Source organism: Setaria viridis, chromosome 8 (genome assembly GCF_005286985.2).
Source record: "Setaria viridis chromosome 8, Setaria_viridis_v4.0, whole genome shotgun sequence".
Lineage (NCBI taxonomy): Eukaryota > Viridiplantae > Streptophyta > Magnoliopsida > Poales > Poaceae > Setaria > Setaria viridis.
The window spans coordinates 35,133,350-35,149,482 of NC_048270.2; the positions used below are offsets into that span (position 1 = coordinate 35,133,350).

Sequence of the window (16,133 nt, forward strand, 5' to 3'; positions counted from 1 at the left end):
TTTATGAGCACCTATGACTTGGTATTTTGAATCTTAAGATTAACAAAGCAATAACAACAAATGCTTCATTATAGATAGACATATGTCACGTGCCACTAAAAGAAATTAGCTAACATAACCGAAGTCGTCACACTTAGTATAGGGCTTTGCTCAAATTAGATCTTGTTCTGTTTGAACTTTGAAGGGGATTTGAGAGGTTGGAAGGGATTATTACAAGTCAAAATCCTCTCAATCCCCTCTAATCCTACTCAATCATTTTTGAGAGGCGATTAACCGACATTACACTTCACACTTGTATAGACACACGCGGGTTTCTGCATAGCTCCCCCATTGGTAAACACGTTGATCACCAGTCCACCGTGGGCTGTGATGATAGACGAGAACCAGGCCTCCACCAGCTGGGACACTACGGGCCGTTGATCCAGAAACGGACGGCGGCGTCGCAGCCCAGCGGATCTGACTGACCGAGCCGTGCCTGCCGGGTTAAGCTGGCCTCACCTCACTAGTGCAATGCCACCCCCATTTTCCTCTCTCTCTTCTCCCCCTCGGCTAGTCTAATCATCATCGCCAGTCTCCCCGCTGCCGGCTGCCGCCGTCGCGTCTCTTTCCCGGCGCCCCCTACCGGCCGGCGCGCGGCGGGGACCCGGCCTCGCCGCTTCCGCCCCGTGCCTCCTGCCCCCCTCCAGCTGGCTCCGTCTCGTCAATCCGCGCGCTCACAGGTGAGGATTTCTCGTTCCTCCCCGTCTCGCGTCATCTTGCAGTGGGGATGGGGGGGAATTGGAGAATCGCGGGGTGATGGTGGGTTCGGCGGGGATGTCGGCGCGCGCGGGAGCGGAATCCCTTGCCGTCTCGCGCGGGCCAGTGCGGGTTCGAGGGGGTGACGGCTGGCTTTCGTCCATGCCTGGCGGTGCTTGTAGTGTGTGCCGGCGGGTATCTTCGCCGTAAAATTCTGACCTTTTTGTTTTGGCTGGATGTGATTGTAGATGATACGTGGAATTGGTATGTGACTGGGTTGGCTATAAATGAGGGTATTGGTATGGATTGCAGGAATGGGTTGGCTTTTGGGGCTGTCTACCCATATCGGTGAAATTAGCTGGCCTCTCTTGATTTTAGAAAAATGAACTTTTATGATGTGTGAGGGCGGGTGGTTGCTTCGGATCGGGAAACGTAACACGTTTCCATGTATATCGTTACCCACCATGTCTACTGCGTTTGTCAATTTCTGTATGTGGGGTCATGTGTTCCCGCTGACATCGATGGAATGAAACAATGAAACCACAGAATCTCTCCGAGGCATGGTCTGTCAGGTCATGTGATTTAAGTTAAGGACAGCAAAAAATGTGAGAGATGAACCGAGCGGCTAGCATTGGTTGTATGGCCTTGATTGGGTTTCCCGAGCGTTTACATACCGTCGATTTCAATAACCCCCCCCCCCCCCCCCCCCCCCTTTTTTTTTTTGGGTGGGACATTTGATTTTACGTATGTGCGTTCTGTAACAGTGAAACCACAGAATCTCTCTGAGGTATATGGTTTGTCAGGTCATGTGATTTAAGTTAAGGACAGCAAAAATGTGAGAGCCGAGCCGAGCGGCTAACATTGGTTTTATGGCCTTGATTGGGTTTCCTGAGCGAGCGTTTCCATACTGTCAATTACCAGTTTCAATTCCCCCCTTTTTTGGTGGGATATTTGGTTTTATGTCATGTGCGTGTTCTGTTTTAATGCGTTGTCATCTTATTGACTTGATTGGTGTAAGGACCTTGCACTTATAGTCATGGAGAGATGGGAGCTGGTTCAGAGCTTTTTTTCTTTTGTGGACAATACTGATGGCTGCTATTTACAGAATTATGGTACAATTGACTGCATAGAATTTTGGTTGTTCGACTTTTGCCCATGGTCGTTAGAAATGCTACTTCAGTATAGAGTGTGGTTCTCACCGTACCCCTATTATTGGAAGGCCATACCTTTTCCACTAATCTCCTGGGGATTGTTTCATTTTATTTTGACTTCTGAGAGGAATGAAGGTGTTCCGTACTTCCATAAATAGAGTTTGCACATTTTCCTTGCCTTGTTTTAGGCATACATCCACAAGTATCCTTTTACCCACATTTTGCATGGCATGCTCTGCAGGATCAGTCAGTTCAACGGCTTTTTACCGACTACTATCTACTGCAAACCTTCCATGTTTACATTTGCATTCTTTGATTGAAGGGTCCATTGAATGTAAAGAAGAGGGATAGTAAATTACCATAAATAGAAAGTTCACATGCAAGTTTTTGTCCACCTGTTGTCTTCTAAGCAGTATATTTACACAGCTGTTAGCCAAATTTTAGTCCTAGAAATGAAGAACTCCCATGTATTTATTCACATCTATTCCTCTTGTATCCCATTTAATCATAGATGCTGCCTTTCAGAGTGAACTTTCCAAGTACCAATCAAATATGCTTTCACTATAGATGGGATCAAATGTTTATACTATTCACTAAATGTAAACTAAACATCATTTTCGAAATGGCCACGTGAAATTTCTGATTTAATATTTACTTTGATCTAAACCTTACTACGTAATTGTGATCACCGGGTTTTCTTATTCAATCGCCATGAAACATAGACCGGACCACTTTATCATTTATAAATGTTATTATAGGTTCATTATTGTAGAAGGTGTTGCCAGCAAACTAATGTTTGGTAACTTGTTTCTTTCAATAACCACACCATCTGGCCATGTATGATGTGTGCAGCATCTTTGGACTATGAGGATGGACTGCTGGAGAAGTATCAAAGTAGTTTCCTATAAAAAAGCCACTGGAATTAATGACATAACTAATGGATTAACCTGATAATTTTACAACGAATAAGAGTTTCATATATTGCAACATAGCTGCTGCAGTGACCCATGTATGTTGGACTGTCATTGAGGTTGCAATCATTTAACAATTTGTCTAATGCTGGGAGCATAAGTTTGATTTGTTGCCTCAAAAAAGCAATTTGATAGGATTATATCTTTAAGCAAGTGTTTCTCATAAGTGTTAATATTTTCAGGTATACAAATTATTTGAAATAGGGACATAGTACTTGGTGAAATGAAGTCAACGGTGTTTTCTGCAGTTGTTGTTTCAATTGGTTATGCATTACTTGGATGGGATTTTGCAGCATTGTTAGGTAATGTTTTTCCTTTGCTGCTATTTTTGTCATTATAGATTAATTACCTCCAATAGGAAACTCAACTATCTGACAATCATACTAACCTTGATTTTATCATCTGACAGAGGCTAACGGTCATATGGAAAAGGAATTTGAATTGGAGAATTTACCTTCTATTGAGGGTATAACCATAGCAGTCTCAGCATTTGGGGCTATTGTGATAACAATATTCTCTGGATCCCTATTAGATTGGCTTGGAAGACGTGCCGTACTGGTTCAATCATCTCTGCTATTATTGTCGGGTGGTCTCCTGATGCTGTGGTCTCCTAACATCTATATTCTACTTCTAGCTAGGTTAATTGTTGGATCAGGAAGTGGTTTGGTTTTCACCTGTGTCCCTATTTATATATCTGAAATATCTCCTTCAACTATGAGGGGATTACTAGTAACTATGCCACAGTTCATGTTCTTCATAGGAACTATCTTTTCCTATTGCCTGATATTCTGGTTAACACTGATGCCTTCACCTAAGTGGAGAATTATGATTGGTGCAATCTTTGCTCCTTCCATTGTCTACTTGGCTTTGTTGGTGTACTACTTGCCAGAGTCACCTAGGTGGCTTGTAAGTGATGGAAAGATTAGTGAGGCCAGAGTTTCTCTACAGTGGCTTAGAGGGAAGAAGCATGATATTTCAGGTAAGAATGTTGCCAGTTGCCAACTGCTTCCTGATTTATTCACATGGTTTTCATCCAGAGGTGATTAGTTCAGAATTGATAGGGAGCAGACTAAACAGTATGATGACTAGAGAAGTTTACAGTTTCAACTGATGTCTGACGGCATGATCATACACAAAATTTACAGTTTTGGAAATAATACTGTTGAGTCAAATTGTGGCATAATGAACTAGATTGTAATCATCACCTGATTTCATTTCTAAGTATCTGAATGGAAGCTAATCCAGTCCTGTTGTTCATCTCTGCTGTAAAATTATACACATAAGGAGCATTTGACAGCTAGGCACTTAACATAAGAAATAGAACAAGTCAATAAGGGGGATCTGAATACCGCTTACAGGTTGTGAGACAATATTATAAAGTACTTTATAAAAATTTGGGGTTAAGGGCGCTTTAATTATGCAAGTTGTATTAACCGTGGTTCTTGTTTTGGTAAATCTAGCCAACCATTGATTATTTATTCATTTCTAATTTTGCCTAAAGAAGCATAAATGTGTCATGACTCATGACATCACATAGACCTGCAGGAGAAATTAGTACTATTGTGGAAGGTGTGGACTTTATCTCTGACACAGCCATTGGCACTGCTCAGGCTCAAAGTTTCTCTAGAATCAGTTCTAGCCAGATTTGGCCCAACAATACTTTTTATTGGCACCTTTCAGACCCACTAGTTGATCTTCTTGGAAGCATTCATGAGACTATGTCAGAAGCAACAGGAAGTAGACGGAATAGTTTCTTCCCCGTCTTCAACAGTTTTTCTTTTCCAGAACATGAACATATGAACGAGCATAGGGATGATAACAGTGATCAACAGACCAGGGGGGTTTATTATGCTGGAGAAGCTAATAATGGAGATGGTTTGCGAACTTCTCTGCTTTCTCAGACAGCAAATGTTGAAGTTAACGATACAAATACATCTTTTACTTCTGAAGGGAGCTCTTCATATTTAAGAAGGCATGGTACATCAGCATTTGCGCAAGAGTTTGTGGCATCTTTTATTGATAATGACATTGAAGAAGAAGATGAAGAAACCCATGGGATGGCATTGCCTTACCAGCCTGCATATCGGTATATGGAAAACACTAGGCGACATCCATGCAGATATCGAATCCTCCGGCTATCTGAAACAGCTGATATGAAGTCTAAATGGCGGGTGCTTCTTCAGCCAGGAATCAGGCATGCCTTGTGTTATGGCATGCTAATTCAAGCTCTTCAGCAGGTATACTTCTGTGTCACTTGTAGCTTTTGGTCAAAATTAGCATGGAGAAGTCAGAAGTATACACAATCCTTTTGTAATGGCAACTAATATATAAATGCTGCAATGCTTCTGTGTAATTGCTACAATGCTTCAGTTATATACAATCCTTTTGTAATGGCAACCAATATATATAATGCTAGTTAGTCTGCTGACAGGTTCTATTTGCTTGTTTCCTGTTTTCTCTCTCTCAAAAATACAGTCAGCAGGAATCAGTGTCCTTCTCCGCTACACTCCTGAAATACTTGAACAGGTTGGAGTGGTTAGTTTGTTTTCAGACATTGGACTTTCTCCTCATTCAACATCAATTCTCATAAGTGCCCTTAATGCTTTGCTGTTGCTCCCTTGTATAACTGCTGCAATGCTGCTGATGGATGTCTGCGGGAGAAGGTAAACTCCGAGACAACAAAATAATGTTAATTTACAATTAGTAGAAATGCATCCACAAGACCAAGAGAAAAACGTCTATGCATACATCACATGGTCTCAATAAGCATTTGGCTTCCTTACCAGATCACTGTTATATGATTTTTTGAATTCCAATACTTCTCTGACATTTGCATAGTTGTGAGTCCACCGTTTGCTTCTGAGATTCATTTGCATTGAGCACCCTACAAAGTTCTTGTCAAAATTTTCTGCCCGTATTTCTTTTTTGCCAATTTGTTGAGCAGCAAGTTTATCATGTGGTGATTGTGAATTTTGAGGAAAACATTCAGTTATTTAGTAAAGAAAACATTATTTACAATAGCACATCCCTAAGGAATGCACATATTAATACATATCTACATTTGTGCAGGGCTCTTATACTGGCCACTACTCCAATCCTGATGTTATCACTGAGCGTTATGTCTTTGTCCACCCTGGTGGATATGGGATCATTGGAGCGTGCCATCCTCTTCCACCTCGCGTTAACCATTTGCTTCTGCTCCTACGTTGTTGGTTTGGGGCCGATACCCAACATTCTCTGCTCTGAGATGTTCCCAACCAAGGCCCGTGCGACCTGCGTGAGCTTCTGTTCTCTTTCCTTCTGGTTCGGAGGTCTGCTTTCAGCATACTGCTTCCCTGTGATGCTGAGTACCATCGGGCTCGGCGGAGCATGTGGGATCTATGCACTTGTGTGTTGCATTCCTCTTTGTCTCGTCTACTATAGAATACCGGAGACGAGGACGCTTAACTTGGAGTTAATCGCCGAGGTCTTCAAGCTTTCAAGGCAGCTGCCGTATGTACAGTAGGTTGCTCAGGACTGAAGGTAGAGGTAGCTCAGGCTGGGTGCTGAACTGCTGATGGATGATGTGTGTACATATAACAATTGTAGCTTGGATGTTGAAAGTTTTGTGCTAGCTTTAGGAGGATTGGTGATAGTGTACTTAGTGGTTATTTCTTCTTTCTTACCAGGTTGGTGGCAGTTTTTGTAGTGTTTACAGCAAGAAATTATTCACTACATGATTCCTTTCTGAGATCGAAATAATATTTCTGGGGTTATACAGATTAGATTACCTGTCATTCTTCCATGAACAATTTTGTTTGCCGTAAAAGGCCCACTCGTCCTTGTTTACCAGAACAAGAAGCATGTGCATATACGAAGGTAAATTGACATATTTCAAACGTTATCTGTGCCTCATTTTTCCCAGGCGAAATGGCAGATATGCATTGGATTTATAGACGTTTCAGTTTTTACTAATTTGATCGTTGCTTATTTTGCATCCTGACTATTTTTAGCCGTCTACAGAGTCAGGAGCCATGTTGCCTGCCAGGGAGGGACAGAGGTTTAGCCGTTTAGGCCATCCTCTGCTGTTATCCAACCTTCATTCTATTGCATTGGCCATTGCATTGCATTCCATTCCATTGCACACCTGCTCTGAACAAGCTGGAACACCCTGCTGTTGTTCCATTGCATGATCACCATCATCTTCTCCGTCGGTCGCTCGCCGTCGCAGCCGTGGCACCCTATTTTTGGGCCCGGAAACCGCCTGCGCAACCACTGGAGCCGCAGAAGAGGCGTTGACGACAAAAGCCAGGGCGAAGCACCGCCACGAAAGGCAGGGATCATCCACCCGAGAAGAGAGCTGGAAGAAAGGTAGAGGACGGGCCCTGACCTTGACCACCACCGCCACACCCGGTCATGGTCACCCTCCTCGCCTTCCGGCTCCGGCTCCTCCCTCTCCTCGCCCTCCTCCCCCTCCTCCTCCTCCACCCCACCGCCCTCGCCGAGGATGGCGCCGACGCGGCGGCGCTCCTCCGGCTGAAGCAGTCGCTCTCGGACCCCACCGGCAGGCTGGATGCCTGGTCGGCGTCCTCGCCATCGCCGCCGTGCGACGCCGCGAGACCATGGCCCGGCGTCCAGTGCTACAAGGGCGTCCTCGTCGGGCTCCGGCTCACGCACATGAACCTCTCCGGGAAGTTCGACTTCGCCGCCGTCGCCAAGCTCCCGGGGCTCCACTCCGTCAACCTCAAGCACAACAACTTCTCCGGCGCGCTGGCGGCGACGAGCGTCGGCGCCGCCCGCAGCCTCCGCGCGCTGTACCTCTCCTTCAACCAATTCTCCGGACCGGTCCCCGCCGACGTGTTCACCAACCTGCGGTGGCTCAAGAAGCTCTACCTCAACGGCAACAACGTGACGGGCCCGCTGCCGGCGGACGCCATCGCCGCCGCGCCGCGCCTCATCGAGCTCCACCTCGACCGCAACGAGATCAACGGGTCCATCCCGTTCAAGCTCCCCGCGTCGCTGAAGCTGTTCAACGTCTCCCACAACCGCCTCACCGGCTCGATCCCGCCGGACATCGCAAGGCGCTTCGACCCGTCGGCGTTCGCCGGGAACACCGGCCTGTGCGGCTCGCCCGGGAGCGACACCGCGGTGTGCGTGGCGGCCGGGCCCGCACCGCCGCCGGCAATGCCGCCGCCCACGCCGGCGGACCACATGGCCGTCGAGGAGGAGACCAGCGTGTTCGTGGTCATCGGCATCATCCTCCTCGTCATCCTGCTGGTCACCGGCGCAATGGTGCTGATGCTCCGGCAGGACGAGCGGAACAGCGCCACGCCCGCGTACGACTACTACGCCGCCGCGGGCGCAAGCGCGCCGGGCGCCGTGGCCGGCTCGAGCAAGGCCAGCGGCGGCGCGGAGATGGTGGCCGTGGACGTGGCCGGCGGCGGGTCGTCGAGCAGCCACGGAGGCGCCGGCGGCGGGCGGCGGATGGGCGAGTTCGTCCTGCTGACCGACGACATCCCCGCCTTCGGGCTGCCGGACCTGATGAAGGCCTCCGCCGAGGTGCTCGGCAACGGCACCCTCGGGTCGGCGTACAAGGCCGCCATGCGCAACGGCGTGACCGTCGCCGTGAAGCGCATGCGCGACATGAACCGCGCCGGCCGCGAGGAGTTCGAGCAGCACGTCCACATGCTCGGCGAGCTCCGCCACCCCAACGTCCTGCCCCCCGTCGGCTACCACTACCGCAAGGAGGAGAAGCTCATCGTCTCCGAGTACATGCCCCACGGCAGCCTCCTCTACATCCTCCACGGTTAGTAATTTATTATTTAAAATTAACCAATCAAAATGATAATTAATCAGCTAATCAACTCTAATTAGTGGCTAATAATCGATTAATTAATGTGCATGCAGGCGATCAGAGCCCGAACAGGGTGGTGCTGGACTGGCCGGCGAGGGCGAGGATCGCCGTGGGGGTGGCGCGGGGGCTGGCGTTCCTGCACGAGAAGCTGGGGATCCCGGCGGGGCGGCTGGTGAGCATGGACGGCGCGGACTTCGACGCGCCGCCGCCGCCGCCGCCGCACGGGAACCTCAAGTCCGGCAACATCCTCCTCGACGCCGACATGGAGCCCCGGCTGGTGGACTACGGATTCTTCCCGCTGGTGAACGCGGCGCAGGCGCCGCAGGCCATGTTCGCGTTCCGGTCGCCGGAGGGCGCCACGCGGGGCGCCGTGTCGGCGCGCTCCGACGTGTACTGCCTCGGCGTCGTGCTCCTCGAGCTCGTCACGGGGAGGTTCCCGTCGCAGTACCTCCTCAGCGCGCGGGGGGGCACCGACGTCGTGCACTGGGCGGCGGGCGCCGTCGCGGAGGGTGGCGAGAGGGAGCTCGTCGACCCGGCCATCGCCGCGGGCGGAGGATGTGACGCCGCCGTCAGGCTGCTACGGGTCGGCGTCCACTGCGCCAAGCCGGAGCCGGAGTGCCGGCCCACCGTGGCGGAGGCGGCGTGGATGGTGGAGGAGATCGCCGCCGGCAATGCGTCGTGATCACGCACACACAGGTCACTACACATCGGAGAAGTGACACGTCATGCACGGATGTGCATGCGTGCATGCATTCATGTGGGGCTCGCTCGATCGTCAGATCCTGGCCGTTGATCTCAGATGATGGCGAGAATGTGAGAGGAGGGTTAGTTGCGGTGCGTGTACATTGGAGGTCTGAATTTGTAAAAAGGGGAACGGAGGGAAATTGAAGGGAAAAGGGTCTAGGGGCCTTTGGGCAAATATTTCTTCTAATGGAGGGGGATGAATTTACGACCACACTTGGTGAATTTTATGATGAAGAACAAGGATCATTGTCCCTATTGTGTGCATGTAAAAAAGCAATTCTTTGTCTTAGGATCCTATGTATAATGTACTTGTTGTAATTAAGGATGTATTGTAGCTTTGAATTTATGTCTTATTTTAGAAAATTCACAGGGGGCATGCTATCTTTAGTAAAATTGTGTAGTTCATAATGAAGGTAAATCTCCGGGCTCTACCTAAATTGGGGATGCACACATCTAGTTTGGGCCTGTTCGAATCAGCCAAAATAAGCGGTTGTTCAGCCAGCTTTTTTTTTTACTTCTCTCTATTTCTACTGTTCAAAGAAGTGGCTGCAGCTTATTTGAAGCTCAGCCGAACACCCCCTTTACCTTTTATAATGTATGGGACACCATTTCTTGACCATGCCATAGGTAGGTGCTGACCATGTAAAACCATAATATTTAATAAATCACTTTAAGTGAATTAGACTTAACCTAATGTTTTTGAAAAATACAAATTGTAGCTTTCATATTTGAGGAGCATGCTACTCGCCCAACCTCAAGGTGAAATGGAAGATTATGCAAAGCAGAAGTATATAGGGTTTTTTCTATGGATCTGATACACAAATAGAATTGTAGTTTAGAGCATATGCTTAGCAGCGTGGTTATGTAAAATTAAAGTTCAACCCCTCAGATAAACAAACTGAAAACATCGAAGGTGGTATAATATAGCTGCTTAAAGTGCAAATTTGTGACTGTATGAACATAGTTTAAATAATATGGTGAATTTTACCCCTTTTTCTTTATGTGTTTAAGTAGTTTGGACGGACGAAAGTTACGAAACGACGCTTTGGCCGAGTGGTTAAGGCGTGTGCCTGCTAAGTACATGGGGTTTCCCCGCGAGAGTTCGAATCTCTCAGGCGTCGTACTATCTTTTATAATATTTGATTTTTTTTCCAAACTTCTTTTATCAAAATCATCCTTAGCACTATCTTTTAGAATATTTGATTTTTTTCCAAACTTCTTTTATCAAAATCATCCTTAGCACTATCTTTTATAATATTTGATTCCTTGAGCTTATTATTGTCCATTCCTCTGTAATCCGCTCCAAAAATATCTCTGTTTCTCTGTTAGGGTTTCAAATCTTTCCTTTTGAAGCAATAGCGTTATGATTCGGGTCTAACAGCAGACTAATCCCACGTGATCACAGATATATTGAACGAACCGCACGCCATTGGGATCTCACCAAACTAAACACAGGATGAAAACTGCGTGAAACAACTTGGTGCGTGATGTAGATAGTCCAGCATGAATGGTCAAATAAAACACTTTACAAACGATTAGGAGGAAATAATAAATCATGGACACTAAATTGAAACCAAGCCTAAAGAAAAAGATCACACATATGACCTTGACAGTTATTTCCAAACATACATAGGAGCTTTCCTTCACAAGGACACAACACACAACTTTGACTGTTACAAGCAACAGCACCGATTCTCTAATTGATCAAAAGAATTTAGGAACACTAAGAAAAGGATCTCAACTAAAAATGGAACTCACGTTACATAGATGGTGAGCTTGCAAATGCCTTGGTGACAGAACATAATATGCCTGGGATGCGATCCAATAATCAATCATGATACTTGTTCACATTTAGGGTGTACTTCGATGATGGGGTTTTCTCCTTTTTCAAACACTCAACTCTCGATTTTGTCATCTCATTTGCTTGGGTATTAACTGTTAAGAGCACATCATGGAGCATTCCAAGTTCGTCCAGGCCATGAAGACCTTCCAACATTTTGAAACGCAGTTCAAGCTTTTCTAGCTGTGGTGTAGCATTCTTTGCAAAGTTGACTGATGGAAGGAGAGGAACAAATATGCGAAGCAGTTTGAGCTTTCTGAATCCTCCAGCTGGGAAAAAGATCTCTCCTCCTGAATCAGACTTGTTTTTCTCGAGAATGGCTGCTATTGCAGGATCATGGTTCTTACTGATCGAAAAGGTGAGGGAAAACAGTGAACTTAGATTTCTAAGGAGAAGTAAGTTATCTGTCCGGAGAGCTGTCCCTGAAAGAGTTAACTTGACGAGCTCCTCGAGACCATTGAGCCACTTTGGCAGTTTAAGCAACTTGCCAGACAGCTCAAGAGCTCTCAGATCTGTTGGATAGGATGACATTGAGTCCAGGGTTTTGAAAAATTCAGATGACTTGTCATCGATTACAAGAGTTTGGAGAGAATAACCACTGAGGTATTGGATAGAGGAGAGCAAATCTTTAAATATCTCATCACTCTTGTGGATCCTGTAAATTGCCAACTTCCTCAGCCCAGTAAAGTAACCGATGTCTGATGCAGTTGTTGATCCCTCCACTATCTCAATCCCTGACAATATGCGTAAGGTTTTCATTGTTCCCTTGAGCTCTTTAGGAACTTTCAGTGTTTTCCGTGTTCTCTTATCTCCACCAAGTATGTTATTTATCCGTTCAAGCTGTCCTATAGTTACCGGCAGCTGATCAACCTCTGTCTCCCTTACATCTAGAGTCTCTAAGTTCCTGAGCTTGGAAACTTTTGGGGGAAGTTCTTTAATATCTGTTCTTCGCAGGCTTAGATACTTGAGTTGAATCATTTGGCATATGTCTGAGACCTTGACATGGCTCTCCCTCAAACCTGTGCAGCCTTCGAGATCTAGTACTTGGACCAGTTCAGTTTTGAGTGATTTGAACTGCAGTTTGTCCATGCTCCCGAACACAGTCAGGGACCGAACATGGGACATGTTCATCCTATCAACACTCTTTGTACGCCTGGGGTCACTGTTGTGGAGGGAAAGCCTACGAACTTTGTTGCTACGTGTTGGCATGGACCAGTGGCTACCAACTACAGTGATGAAATCCTCTTCGGCTGCCTTGGAAATGATGTATTCAAGTACCATGTCATGGACCTGGCAACTTTTCACCCTCCCATTGCTGCTGTGCTCTACAGGCCGCATTATCTTCCTTTCAATCAGCTGATTAAAGCATGTCTCTGCAACATCCTCAACGCTCAAACCTTGCTTCTCCCTAACAAAACCTTCCGCTATCCATCTTCTGATCAGCCGCTTCCTACTAACTTTGCGGCCTTTAGGAAATATGCTTAAATACAAAGAGCAAATCTTGATATCACTAGGCATGTCATTGTAGCAGTAATTGATTATCCTCATAAAATCCTCTGGTTTACGGCATCTTTCTGGCTCTGGAAACAAAGATTTGCAAAGATTCAACCAGTCGTCATGGTTCAACAAGGGTTTGGATGCTGTGAGACCTGCCATGGTAACTATGGCCAATGGCAAGCCACCACACATCTTCCAAACTCTATCTGGAATTTTGTTCAGTCTTGATTGATGGTCTCCAGTACCTCTATGCTCAGACAAAGTTGTCTGGAATAATATTTTGGGCTCATCACCAGAAAGAACATCAACTGGATGGATATGGTCATGGTCTTTGCGAGAAGAGCATGTCACGGCGACAGCTTGAAACCGTGTGGTCACAATTATCCTGCTTCCCTCTCCATTTTCAGGAAAACATTTCTTAATATTCTGCCATGTAGATGATGACCAGACATCATCAATTAAAAGTAGGTACCTGCCAAAGAATAAGAGATGAAACAAACAAAAACTGTTCATAAATATTTCCATTATACGTGTCTCCCTAATGTTTACTTAGAGCATACTAGCTCGATTTCAACCATGCCTCTGGTTTATCTTGTTTGCCTTAAGAGTTAATACTACGGATGGGATCATGGCCTTCCTCTCGGTCTCTGAAACTCTAATCTTACAATATTTAGAGTTCGTATGGATCTATTTATTCTCTGTGCTATCTTGTTTGAAATAAAAGCAATGTCTTGCAGCAAAAAGAATGCATATCAAAATTGAAGGATCTTTAAGGGGGGTTATGCGCTACTGGCACTGAATATAGATGACGACAACAGAAACATAGATATTTGTAAAGATGAGATGGCAAATATGAAGTTTTTCCATAAGATTGTACCTCAAGTTACAACCTTTTGCAAATTCGTATATGGAACAAGCCGTTCTCTAGGTACTTTACAGGTCCTTTTGTTTAAAATAGTATTTTGCTTTGTTTAGCATAGGTAGGAAATACTTTTGTTACAGAAGCATTATCAATTCTCTACTGTGTGTGCCAACCAATATTTACAGCGAACTAAAGACCTGTTATTAGAAATATTTTTACATTAGAAATAGCCACCATCGATTGACTGCTTAGATTAAGCTTAAAAGTTCCTGTTCTACAGTGGTAACAGGCGCATCATAAAAGTGCTCAGAAATTAATTCAACTAGATCTGTATGGTACCTTGTGCCTCGAAGGTAATTCTCCAACTCCGATTTTATCTGGTTGTGCTTGTCCTGCCCAGCGTTGCCATCCTTCTCTTTATTTGGAGACGGCTGTCTAAATCGGCTCAATATGCCTCCGATAACTGGAATCCTCTTCTCCGAAATGTCCCTGCTGCTGTCTTTGCCTTGCTGCTCCCCATTGTTCGCCTGCGGCTTGACTTGATTCAGTATGTCCCTGAGGACAACTTCAGGATCCGCGTTCTGAGACACGGTGACCATTGCACGGCACTGGAACTGAGGCCCGTGTTTCCGGTAGAGCGCCATTGCAACGGTTGTCTTCCCCACGCCGCCAAATCCGACAATGGACAGCACGCCACGCTGCTTCCTGCTCTCATCGGAGGAGATCCACTTCTCCAGATCCGCCAAATCCTTCACTCCCACGGGCTTCATGATGCCGATGAGCTGACGGATCGTCTCCTGATGCTCAGCAGCTAAGTAACCCGTCGCACCACCCAAGTTGCTCTTCTTCTTGCCAGGCTTCGGATCTGGGACCCCATACCTGCTGCGGCGGTCACCCACATGCTGCGCGCGCTCCTTGAGCTCGGCGATCCTGGCGGCGATGTCGCGGCGGAGCTTCCATGTCCGGATCTCGTACAGGGTCCGGCGGATGGCGGCCTGCCAACCGTCGTCTTGAGGTTCGGAGTTGAGGCTGTGGGTGAAGTCGTCGACGCAGTCCTCGATGTCGTAGGCAACGTCGCGGACCTGCTTCATCCAGCCTTCAGTCTGGTCGTCGTGGCCCTCGTCGCTGCTGCTGAGGGTGCTGAGGAAGCACTGCATACTGGCGAGCTCGTCGTTGATGAACTGGATGTTGCCGCGGACGCCCCGGATCAGGGAGTACTCCTCCGCGAGGAGGCTGCCGAGCTTGCCCAGGAGGGACCTCAGGGTAGCCTCCGATGCGCCTACTGCCAACTCCATGGCCTTGCCGCTTATCCCTGCCCGGCGGCGCCAGGGGTAAATGGGGTGGGTTCGGCGGCGGCGGTGGCGGCAGCTCAATCGCGGGGAAAGGGCAAATGAGGTGGGGATCAGATTTGAGAATTGCTGCAGGGGCGTTGGTTTGCAATTGCAAAACAAGCAACAATCGGATGCATGTTAAAAAAAAAGTCGGATGCCAACTCACATGACCGGAACCGGAAGGGGATGGATTTGACTGTTGGTGCACATTTTTTTTCAACATTATCCATTTGGAGACTCAGTATCGGTTGCATTTTGATCCGTACTAATCTGAGCATTAGTCCTGGGTCTGATAGTCTCCGAGGAGCCCCGTAACCCACTTTAGTACCGGTTGGAGGCACCACCTGGTACTAAAGGTGGCTTTTAGTACCGGTACCGGATAGGCTTACTAAAGCCATTCGCACGTACCTTATCCTCTCAGTGCTCTCTCCTTCCTCACCTTATCCTCTCCCTCACGCCTGGGCAGCTGGCTTATCCTCTCCCTCCCTCAGCTCCCTCCCTCTAGGAGCCCCTCCCCTCCACCGGCCCCCTCTCTCCCTCCCCCCTCCACTCGCCCCTCACTTCGTGCCTGAGGCGAGGAGCGACGGCGGGGCGGAGGGCAGAGGGACGGAGGCAGAGGTGGGGCGGGCGGAGGTGGAGGCGGGATGGAAGGGCCCAGGGTGACGGGTAGGCGGAGGGCGGCGGGTATGGTGGGACGGAGGGCGGAGGTGGGGCGAGCGGAGGGCGGTGGGGTCGGCGGGGGATTTCTTTTTGTAATTTTTTTTAATATCCCTTTAGTACCGAACTACGAGTACCGTTTGTGAAAACGATATTAAAGAGGGTTGCCAACTGGTACTAATGGCGCATTCCCTAGTAGTGAAAACTTCACTTATCTCATATCATTACATCAATGTGATACAATTGAACAGACATATTGCCAACCTCTATCTATACTAAGAAGCGAGATGATTGATGTCAATTCCCATGTAGAGTTATACCCCATGTATCTCTTACGGAAGGCCCACTGTTCAGGTGTTCCCATACACAAGATTACGACGAGGGGGGAGATTCATTTCGTTATAATCCCGCCGTTCTAAATCCCTTCCGCACCCTTTTTTGTCACCACACCCTTTTTTTTCTACCCGCCCCGTACATTAGGCAACCGTGTGGTGGTGTTTTCTTTTGAAGTC

General features: G+C 47.3%; 3 protein-coding genes and 1 non-coding gene across 4 annotated transcripts; 3 read left to right on the forward strand and 1 right to left on the reverse strand.

The window, feature by feature from the left end:
• Positions 1-516: 516 nt before the first annotated feature.
• Positions 517-6,621, forward strand: LOC117833340 (monosaccharide-sensing protein 2). Its single transcript, XM_034712796.2, has 6 exons — positions 517-719; positions 3,040-3,159; positions 3,267-3,836; positions 4,403-5,094; positions 5,333-5,520; positions 5,927-6,621. Exons 2-6 carry the CDS (start codon positions 3,081-3,083, stop codon positions 6,360-6,362), a joined length of 1,965 nt encoding a protein of 654 aa, XP_034568687.1. The 5' UTR covers positions 517-719; positions 3,040-3,080; the 3' UTR covers positions 6,363-6,621.
• Positions 6,622-6,765: 144 nt separating this feature from the next.
• On the forward strand, positions 6,766-9,703 carry LOC117866331 (uncharacterized). The gene is made up of 2 exons (XM_034750520.2): positions 6,766-8,642; positions 8,744-9,703. Exons 1-2 carry the CDS (start codon positions 7,253-7,255, stop codon positions 9,370-9,372), a joined length of 2,019 nt encoding a protein of 672 aa, XP_034606411.1. The 5' UTR covers positions 6,766-7,252; the 3' UTR covers positions 9,373-9,703.
• Positions 9,704-10,473: 770 nt separating this feature from the next.
• TRNAS-GCU (transfer RNA serine (anticodon GCU)) lies at positions 10,474-10,555 on the forward strand. Its single transcript has one exon. It is a non-coding gene; the product is annotated as a tRNA-Ser (tRNA).
• A 446-nt stretch (positions 10,556-11,001) lies between these two features.
• LOC117834128 (disease resistance protein Pik-2) lies at positions 11,002-15,121 on the reverse strand. Its single transcript, XM_034713748.2, has 2 exons — positions 13,973-15,121; positions 11,002-13,243 (listed from the first exon to the last, which is right to left on the reverse strand). The coding sequence occupies exons 1-2, from the start codon at positions 14,926-14,928 to the stop codon at positions 11,263-11,265; spliced, it is 2,937 nt and encodes a 978-aa protein (XP_034569639.1). The 5' UTR covers positions 14,929-15,121; the 3' UTR covers positions 11,002-11,262.
• Positions 15,122-16,133: the final 1,012 nt, after the last annotated feature.

What these genes read in the sequence shown, in the direction of transcription:
- LOC117833340 (XM_034712796.2), top strand. Translation starts at nt 3,081, where the DNA reads ATGAAGTCAACGGTGTTTTCTGCAGTTGTTGTTTCAATTGGTTATGCA. An exon ending in GGATTTTGCAGCATTGTTAG is followed by an intron (nt 3,160 to 3,266) that starts GTAATGTTTTTC and finishes ATCATCTGACAG; the next exon opens with AGGCTAACGGTCATATGGAA. An exon ending in GAAGAAGCATGATATTTCAG is followed by an intron (nt 3,837 to 4,402) that starts GTAAGAATGTTG and finishes ATAGACCTGCAG; the next exon opens with GAGAAATTAGTACTATTGTG.
- LOC117866331 (XM_034750520.2), top strand. Translation starts at nt 7,253, where the DNA reads ATGGTCACCCTCCTCGCCTTCCGGCTCCGGCTCCTCCCTCTCCTCGCC. An exon ending in CCTCCTCTACATCCTCCACG is followed by an intron (nt 8,643 to 8,743) that starts GTTAGTAATTTA and finishes ATGTGCATGCAG; the next exon opens with GCGATCAGAGCCCGAACAGG.
- LOC117834128 (XM_034713748.2), bottom strand. Translation starts at nt 14,928, where the DNA reads ATGGAGTTGGCAGTAGGCGCATCGGAGGCTACCCTGAGGTCCCTCCTG. An exon ending in AATTACCTTCGAGGCACAAG is followed by an intron (nt 13,244 to 13,972) that starts GTACCATACAGA and finishes ATTCTTTGGCAG; the next exon opens with GTACCTACTTTTAATTGATG.